Source organism: Choloepus didactylus, chromosome X (genome assembly GCF_015220235.1).
Source record: "Choloepus didactylus isolate mChoDid1 chromosome X, mChoDid1.pri, whole genome shotgun sequence".
Classification (NCBI taxonomy): domain Eukaryota; kingdom Metazoa; phylum Chordata; class Mammalia; order Pilosa; family Megalonychidae; genus Choloepus; species Choloepus didactylus.
This window is the reverse complement of record NC_051334.1, coordinates 129,508,496-129,518,287: the sequence shown is the minus strand read 5'-3', so window position 1 is coordinate 129,518,287 and position 9,792 is coordinate 129,508,496. Positions and strand designations below refer to the sequence as shown.

The following is a 9,792-nucleotide window of genomic DNA, read 5'->3' as shown; positions in this document are numbered from 1 at the left end:
CATCTCAATAAAGCTGTTAAAATAATAAAAATTTAATAATAACTATTATCTGTATAGCACCTACTATGTGGCAGACACTCATTTAATCCTCAGAAAAACCCTAGGAGGTAGGTATTTTAATCATCCCCATTTGACATGAGGAAATCGAGGTACACAAACATTAAGTGATTTGCCCAAGTTCTCACAGCTAGTAAGTGGTGGAGTTGGGATTCAAATCCATGCTGTCTGGCTCTAGTGTGTTATGTTCTTCAATGCAGCCCTCTATTGGACCTAAGTAGTTGACACTTGTCATTTCTCCATTATTCTGCTGGAACCACAGCAGAGAGAGTTTCAGGCATTGAGAGTGTCTTCTCTGTGCAGACTTGGGTTACACTGGATGTGAGTATAGGGAAAGTTGATTAGCAAGGAAATGGGTCAAGAGGCTACACAAGGACCTTGCCTGAGCCCGCCCCTAGCCAGTGGTTCTCCACGCACCCAGCATCCAGCGAGAGTCGCAGCGCGCCGACGGAGCGGACATGGGCAAAGCGATGGTGGCCAGGCTCGGACTGGGGCTGCTGCTTCTGGCGCTGCTCTTACCCACGCAGATTTATTCAAATCAAACAACTGCCAGAACACTTTCAAGTAACTCCACCCAGAGTACCTCGGCTGCCCCAAGTACAACTAATGTCACCACCCCAGGAGGTGGTGCCCTGCAGTCTACAGCCAGCCTCCTCGTGATCTCACTCTCCCTTTTACATCTTTACTGCTAAGAGACTCAGGTCAAGAAACATCTATGCTTCCCCATCTTCTGAACCCAACCCAAATGGCATCTGAAGTCCAGTGTGGCAAGGAGAAAACAGGTCTTCATCGAATCTACTGGTTCTACACCTTATTGATACAGAAAATGTTGAGAATCCCAAATTTGACTGGTTTGAAGAACATGTGAAGGATTTGACTAGATGATGAAGGCCAATATTAATTCTGCTGGAGTTTTATGTAGAAGACAAAGACAGACAACATCCAAAATGAAGAGAGGATTTCCTTAAATGTGACTTAAGAAATATGGACACTTAAAACTCTACCTTGAAAAACAAATAGATTTTCTCTTACCTAGAGAGAAGCAATGGGGTATGGAATGGAGATTCAGTTTTCATTTGGTACATTAAATATATAGGGCCATGAAATGATTAGGTAACATAAAAGCTTCCATGATTCTATTTATGTGTACATTAGAAGGAACCTCCAGGTGTTACTGTAAATTCTACATGTACTGTTTCACCAATACTAATTTAATGCTGATAAGCTCTAGATAAAAGTTTTACATTGTTAAGCTATCACTGTTCTCTTGGGAACTGAGCTCTTTTATTTCTGAGGCTTTGGATTTGACATTGTATTTGACTTTTTATGTAGTAATTGACATGTGCCAGTGCAATGATGTATTGGAATCTACCCCCCAGTGCAAGCATAATGAATAAACCTTGCTTATACACTTGTAAAATCAAATGGTAGGCATTTCCCATCACATTCCCATCCACCAACAGCACCAGATTCATTTAGCTAAACTGATTCCAAAGAGTAGAAGTACATTGACCTCAACCAATTTCAAAATGCTGCATTTTTGTTTCTGCATATATTGAATACTTTTTACAATTTAATAAGTGGTCTGTTTTGAAAGAAAAATTGACAGGTCTTAAAATTTAAAAGGCAAATGTGAAGGAGCCAAAAGTAAATAATGTAAATCCAGTATTTGGGAAGTGAGGACTGGAACCTATCCTGCATCAAATTCACAGAAACTTTTATACTCTTTCTGTAAATACTTTTTTTAACTTTATGAATCAGAGTAGCCACATTTGGAACACTTTCTGTATCAGTTAATATTTTTTAGATAGTTAGAACTTGGTCCTAAGCCTAAAGTTGGCTTGATTCTGGAAAGTAAATCTTTTACAACTGCCTCAATGCACAGAAACCTTTTTAAAAATAGATACCCTATGAAGTTTTTGTTTGCATGGTCACACACTGATGCTTTGATGTTCCAGTATCTAATATGGCCACAGTAGTCTTGATAGCCAGTCATTTTTTACCCCCTCTAGAATCCTACGTGGGAACAACCAGATCCAACAAGCTACTGTGTGTGTGAATGAACACTCCCTTTTGCTCTATATGTGAATGCTATACATCTGTTTTGGATTGTATATTGTGTTTGTGTATTTATGCTTTGATTCATAGTAACTTCTCATGTTATGGAATTGATTTGCATTGAACACAAACTGTAAATAAAAAATAGCTGAAAGAGAAAAAAAAAAAAAAAAGAGGCTACACAAGGAGCAAGAGGAATGGAGTCATAGACACTCTGGCTTTGAAGTAATTTTGTAATTCTTTCTTCTGCCCATGGCAGGAAGAGTTGTACCTAGTATGTGAGGGATGGTGTCCAATGAACTATGATGGTAATGGCGGTGGAGAAATTCTTACAAAAAGGATCTTAGCTGGGCATTGAGGGGTTAAGAGTACCTTCGTGGCCAAAAGGGGGAAAATAAAGGTAACAAAATAGGGTTTCAGTGGCTAAGAAATTTCAAGTAGAGTCGAGACGCTATCCTGGAGGTTACTCTTATGCATGCTCCAGCTAGATATCCCAAATGGCCACAGTATGCCAAGCCCTAATCAACAGTAGTCCTGAAATACCTAGGTACCTATCTGAGATGCTATGGAAGTTTCACTCTCTAAGTTTATTTTTCAGAAACTTAAATCCTTCAGAGTGTTCCCATGCCAGATAAGTCCCAAAACCCAGAGGCAACAGCCTCTTCAAGAACATCAACCAGATGCATCCCCCTTCACCATAATGTTGGCACCCCTTTTCAATATGAACAATTTAGGGTGGTCACTGCCCAGATATCCATGAAGATTAAGACAGTGATCAAACAAGAGAGAGGGGTAGCAACAGACAAGATAGGATTTAACAAAGGATTAAGAACACTGAATCTCTATATAAATTTTTTTTTAGTTTCTAGGGTATTAGAATAGCTAGAAGGAAATAACTGACATGGTGGAACTGTAACCCATAACATGCTTTGAAATTTTCTCAATAGCTACTTGTTAAATTGTACTTTGAAAGTTATCACCTTTATGTATATATGTTATACTTCACAATAAGGAAATAACTGAAATTGTGGACCTATAACCCATAACATTCTTTGAAAATACCAATATAACTACTTGTTAAATTGTACTTTGAAAGTTATCACTTTCAGTATATATGTTATATTTCAGAATAAAAAATGTAAAAGAAAAGGATCTTAGCTGGCCACATCTGTTGCCTTCTAGAGGATGGTTCCCTGGTTCAGAGTGACCCATGAAACACAATGGAGATGACTCACATGTTCTTCTTGATTCCTAGGAGTAAATAGAGTTTTGCTCTGTGCCTGGAACCTCTTGATGCCCAAGTTTCAAAGGGAGACAGCTAGAATCATTGATTGATTCATTCATTCATTCATATATAAGTATTTGTTAAGCTACATGCAAGGGGATGCAAAGTTAATAATAACTATGATTTACTGGGTGCTTGCCATGTGCTAGGCTTTAAATGTATTAACCTATATAATCCTTACAATATCCCTATGAGGTAGGTACTATTATTATCATCCCATTCTACAGATGAAGAAACTGAGGCTTAGGGAGATTAAGAACAGAGTACGGCTTCAAACCCAAATCTCTCACACTCTAGTGCCATTTTCATTATAATATACTGCCTTCAACAAATATTTAATGAGCCTATATTATACAAGGCACTGTGAGGGGAGAGAGTAATACAAGTGTCCTATCCTTAAAGCACTTATAATCTATAGTCCAGCTGGGGACACTAGATATAAACACAGAAAAAGTTATATAACACCACAATAGTAATACAAGTAGTACTCAACAAGTCAGTAATAGAAGAGATGATGATGTCTAATATTTACTTAATGTTTAGAATGTGACAGATTCTGTTCTAAAGGCTTTACAAGTATTATTGCATTTATTTGATTTTATAGGTGAAGAAACTGAGGCAAAGAGAGTTGAAGTCAATGACCCAACATCATAAAGCTTGTAAGTGGCAGAGTCAGGATGTGAACCCAGGCAGTCTGCCCCTGGACTCCTTTTTTTTTTTATCTTCATTTTATTGAGATATATTCACATACCACGCAGTCATACAAAACAAATCGTACTTTCGATTGTTTACAGTACCATTACATAGTTGTACATTCATCACCTAAATCAATCCCTGATACCTTCATTAGCACACACACAAAAATAACAAGAATAATAATTAGAGTGAAAAAGAGCAATTGAAGTAAAAAAGAACACTGGGTACCTTTGTCTGTTTGTTTCCTTCCCCTATTTTTCTACGCATCCATCCATAAACTAGACAAAGTGGAGTGTGGTCCTTATGGCTTTCCCAATCCCATTGTCACCCCTCATAAGCTACATTTTTATACAACTGTCTTCGAGATTCATGGGTTCTGGGTTGTAGTTTGATAGTTTCAGGTATCCACCACCAGCTACCCCAATTCTTTGGAACCTAAAAAGGGTTGTCTAAAGTGTGCGTAAGAGTGCCCACCAGAGTGACCTCTCGGCTTCTTTTGGAATCTCTCTGCCACTGAAGCTTATTTCATTTCCTTTCACATCCCCCTTTTGGTCAAGAAGATGTTCTCCGTCCCACGATGCCGGGTCTACATTCCTCCCCGGGAGTCATATTCCACGTTGCCAGGGAGATTCACTCCCCTGGGTGTCTGATCCCGCGTAGGGGGGAGGACAGTGATTTCACCTTTCAAGTTGGCTTAGCCAGAGAGAGAGGGCCACATCTGAGCAACAAAGAGGCATTCGGGAGGAGGCTCTTAGGCACAACCATAGGGAGGCCTAGCCTCTCCTTTGCAGCAACCGTGTTCCCAAGGGTAAAACTTATGGTAGAGGGCTCAACCCATCAAACCACCAGTCCCCTATGTCTGTGGTCATGTTAGCAACCATGGAGGTGGGGTAGGCAAATACCCCTGCATTCTCCACAGGCTCCTCAAGGGGGCACTACATCTTTTTTTTTCCTTGTTTTTCTTTTTTTTTTTTTTAACTTTCCCTTCTTTTTTAAATCAACTGTATGAAAAAAAGATTAAAAAGAAAACAAACATACAATAAAAGAACATTTCAAAGAGACCATAACAAGGGAGTAAGAAAAAGACAACTAACCTAAGATAACTGCTTAACTTCCAACATGTTCCTACTTTACCCCAAGAAAGTTACATAATATAGCAACATTTCTGTGAACTTGTTCCTACTATATCCATCAGAAATTAGCAGACCATAGTCATTCCTGGGCATCCCCAGAACGTTAAATAGCTTATCTGTTCTTCTTGGATTATTGTTCCCCCTTCCTTAATTGCTCTCTATTGCTAGTTCCCCTACATTCTACATTGTAAACCATTTGTTTTACATTTTTCAAAGTTCACATTAGTGGTAGCATATAATATTTCTCTTTTTGTGCCTGGCTTATTTCGTTCAGCATTATGTCTTCAAGGTTCATCCATGTTGTCATATGTTTCACGAGATCGTTCCTTCTTATTGCCGCGTAGTATTCCATCGTGTGTATATACCACATTTTATTTATCCACTCATCTGTTGAAGGACATTTGGGTTGTTTCCATCTCTTGGCAATTGTGAATAATGCTGCTATGAACATTGGCGTGCAGATATCTGTTCGTGTCACTGCTTTCCGACCTTCCGGGTATATACCGAGAAGTACAATCGCTGGATCGAATGGTAACTCTATATCTAGTTTTCTAAGGAACTGCCAGACTGACTTCCAGAGTGGCTGAACCATTATACAGTCCCACCAACAATGAATAAGAGTTCCAATTTCTCCACATCCCCTCCAGCATTTGTAGTTTCCTGTTTGTTTAATGGCAGCCATTCTAACCGGTGTTAGATGGTATCTCATTGTGGTCTTAATTTGCATCTCTCTAATAGCTAGTGAAGCTGAACATTTTTTCATGTGTTTCTTGGCCATTTGTATTTCCTCTTCAGAGAACTGTCTTTTCATATCTTTTGCCCATTTTATAATTGGGCCGACTGTACTATTGTCATTGAGTTGTAGGATTTCTTTATATATGCAAGATATCAGTCTTTTGTCAGATACATGGTTTCCAAAAATTTTTTCCCATTGAGTTGGCTGCCTCTTTACCTTTTTGAGAAATTCCTTTGAGGTGCAGAAACTTCTAAGCTTGAGGAGTTCCCATTTATCTATTTTCTCTTTTGTTGCTTGTGCTTTGGGTGTAAAGTCTAGGAAGTGGCCGCCTAATACAAGGTCTTGAAGATGTTTTCCTACATTATCTTCTAGGAGTTTTATGGTACTTTCTTTTATATTGAGATCTTTGGTCCATTTTGAGTTAATTTTTGTGTAGGGGGTGAGGTAGGGGTCCTCTTTCATTCTTTTGGATATGGATATCCAACTCTCCCAGCCCCATTTGTTGAAAAGACCATTATGGCTCAGTTCAGTGACTTTGGGGGCCTTATCAAAGATCAGTCGGCCATAGATCTGAGGGTCTATCTCTGAATTCTCAATTCGATTCCATTGATCTATATGTCTATCTTTGTGCCAGTACCATGCTGTTTTGGCAACTGTGGCTTTATAATAAGCTTCAAAGTCAGGGAGTGTAAGTCCTCCCACTTCGTTTTTCTTTTTTAGAGTGTCTTTAGCAATTCGAGGCATCTTCCCTTTCCAAATAAATTTGATAACTAGCTTTTCCAAGTCTGCAAAGTAGGTTGTTGGAATTTTGATTGGGATTGCATTGAATCTGTAGATGAGTTTGGGTAGAATTGACATCTTAATGACATTTAGCCTTCCTATCCATGAACATGGAATATTTTTCCATCTTTTAAGGTCCCCTTCTATTTCTTTTAGTAGAGTTATGTAGTTTTCTTTGTATAGGTCTTTTACATCTTTGGTTAAGTTGATTCCTAGGTACTTAATTTTTTTAGTTGCTGTTGAAAATGGTATCCTTTTCTTGAGTGTCTCTTCAGTTTGTTCATTTCTAGCATATAGAAACATTACTGACTTATGTGCATTAATCTTGTATCCCGCTACTTTGCTAAATTTGTTTATTAGCTCTAGTAGGTGTATCGTTGATTTCTCAGGGTTTTCTAGATATAAGATCATATCATCTGCAAACAATGACAGTTTTACTTCTTCTTTTCCAATTTGGATGCCTTTTATTTCTTTGTCTTGCCGGATTGCCCTGGCTAGCACTTCCAGCACAATGTTGAATAACAGTGGTGACAGCGGGCACCCTTGTCTTGTTCCTGATCTTAGAGGGAAGGCTTTCAGTCTCTCACCATTGAATACTATGCTGGCTGTGGGTTTTTCATATATGCTCTTTATCATGTTGAGGAAGTTTCCTTCAATTCCTACCTTTTGAAGTGTTTTTATCAAAAAGGGATGTTGGATTTTGTCAAATGCTTTTTCAGCATCTATTGAGATGATCAATTGATTTTTCCCTTTTGACTTGTTAATGTGTTGTAATACATTGATTGTTTTTCTTATGTTGAACCATCCTAGCATGCCTGGAATGAACCCCACTTGGTCATGGTGTATGATTTTTTTAATGTGTCTTTGGATTCGATTTGCAAGTATTTTGTTGAGGATTTTTGCATCTATATTCATTAGGGAGATTGGCCGGTAGTTTTTCATTTTTGTAGCATCTTTGCCTGGTTTTGGTATTAGATTGATGTTAGCTTCATAAAATGAGTTAGGTAGTGTTCCATTGTTTTCAATGTTTTGAAAGAGTTTGAGTAAGATTGGTGTCAGTTCTTTCTGGAAAGTTTGGTAGAATTCCCCTGTGAAGCCATCTGGCCCTGGGCATTTATTTGTGGGAAGATTTTTGATGACTGATTGGATCTCTTTGCTTGTGATGGGTTGGTTGAGGTCTTGTATTTCTTCTCTGGTCAGTACAGGTTGTTCATATGTTTCCAGGAAATTGTCCATTTCTTCTACATTATCCAGTTTGTTGCCATACAGTTGTTCATAGTATCCTCTTATAATTTTTTTAATTTCTTCAGGATCTGCAGTTATGTCACCTTTTTCATTCATTATTTTGTTTATATGGGTCTTCTCTCTTTTTGATTTTGTCAGTCTAGCTAGGGGCTTGTCAATCTTGTTGATCTTCTCAAAGAACCAACTTTTGGTGATATTTATCCTCTCTATTGTTTTTTTGTTCTCTATGTCATTTATTTCTGCTTTAATCCTTGTTATTTCTTTTCTTCTACTTGGTTTAGGATTGGTTTGCTGTTCATTTTCTAGCTTCTTCAGTTGATCCATTAGTTCTTTGATTTTGGCTCTTTCTTCCTTGTTAATATATGCGTTTAGTGCTATAAATTTCCCCCTTAGCACTGCTTTTGCTGCATCCCATAGGTTTTGGTATGTTGTGTTCTCATTTTCATTCGTCTCTATATATTTAGCAATTTCTCTTGCTATTTCTTCTTTAACCCACTGATTGTTTAGGAGTGTGTTGTTTAACCTCCAGGTATTTGTGAATTTTCTAAGTCTCTGATGGTTATTGACTTCTAATTGTATTCCATTGTGGTCAGAGAATGTGCTTTGAATAATTTCAATCTTTTTAAATTTATTGAGGCTTGTTTTATGTCCCAGCATATGATCTATTCTGGAGAAAGTTCCGTGAGCACTAGAAAAGTATGTGTATCCTGGTGATTTGGGATGTAATGTCCTGTATATGTCTGTTAAATCTAATTCATTTATCAGATTGTTTAGGTTTTCAATTTCCTTATTGGTCTTCTGTCTGGTTGATCTATCTATAGGAGAGAGTGATGTGTTGAAGTCTCCCACAATTATTGTGGAAACATCAATTGCTTCCTTTAGTTTTGCCAGTGTTTCTCTCATGTATTTTGTGGCACCTTGATTTGGTGCATAGACATTTACGATTGTTAATTCTTCTTGCTGAATTGCCCCTTTTATTAGTATGTAGTGGCCTTCTTTGTCTCTCAAAACATCCCTGCATTTGAAGTCTATTTTATCTGAGATTAATATTGCTACACCTGCTTTCTTTTGGCTGTAGCTTGCATGAAATATTTTTTTCCATCCTTTCACTTTCAGTTTCTTTGTGTCCCTGTGTCTAAGATGAGTCTCTTGTATGCAACATATTGATGGTTCATTTTTTTTGATCCATTCTGCAAATCTATATCTTTTAATTGGGGAGTTTAATCCATTTACATTCAACGTTAAAACCGTGAAGGCATTTCTTGAATCGGCCATCTTATCCTTTGGTTTATGTTTGCCATATTTTTCCCTCTCTCTATTAATATCCTTTATTGTACCCATACCGAATCTCTTTAGTACTGAACCTTTCTCCAAGTCTCTCTGTCCTTTCTTTGTTTCTCTGTCTGTAGGGCTCCCTTGAGTATCTCCAGTAGGGCAGGTCTCTTGTTAGCAAATTCTCTCAGCATTTGTTTGTCTGTGAAAAATTTAAGCTCTCCCTCAAATTTGAAGGAGAGCTTTGCTGGATAAAGTATTCTTGGCTGGAAATTTTTCTCACTCAGAATTTTAAATATATCGTGCCACTGCCTTCTTGCCTCCATGGTGGCTGCTGAGTAGTCACTACTTAGTCTTATGCTGTTTCCTTTGTATGTGGTGAATTGCTTTTCTCTTGCTGCTTTCAGAACTTGCTCCTTCTCTTCTGTGTTTGACAGTGTGATCAATATATGTCTCGGAGTGGGTTTATTTGGATTTATTCTATTTGGAGTTCGCTGAGCATTTATGATTTGTGTATTTATGTTGTTTTG

The 9,792-nt window shown here is 37.9% G+C and overlaps 1 protein-coding gene across 1 annotated transcript; it reads left to right on the top strand.

The window, feature by feature from the left end:
* Positions 1 to 443: 443 nt before the first annotated feature.
* On the top strand, positions 444 to 1,034 carry LOC119523542 (signal transducer CD24-like). The gene has a single exon (XM_037822354.1). The coding sequence runs from the start codon at positions 516 to 518 to the stop codon at positions 747 to 749; it is 234 nt and encodes a 77-aa protein (XP_037678282.1). The 5' UTR covers positions 444 to 515; the 3' UTR covers positions 750 to 1,034.
* The last annotated feature ends 8,758 nt before the right edge of the window (positions 1,035 to 9,792 follow it).

What these genes read in the sequence shown, in the direction of transcription:
- LOC119523542 (XM_037822354.1), top strand. Translation starts at nt 516, where the DNA reads ATGGGCAAAGCGATGGTGGCCAGGCTCGGACTGGGGCTGCTGCTTCTG.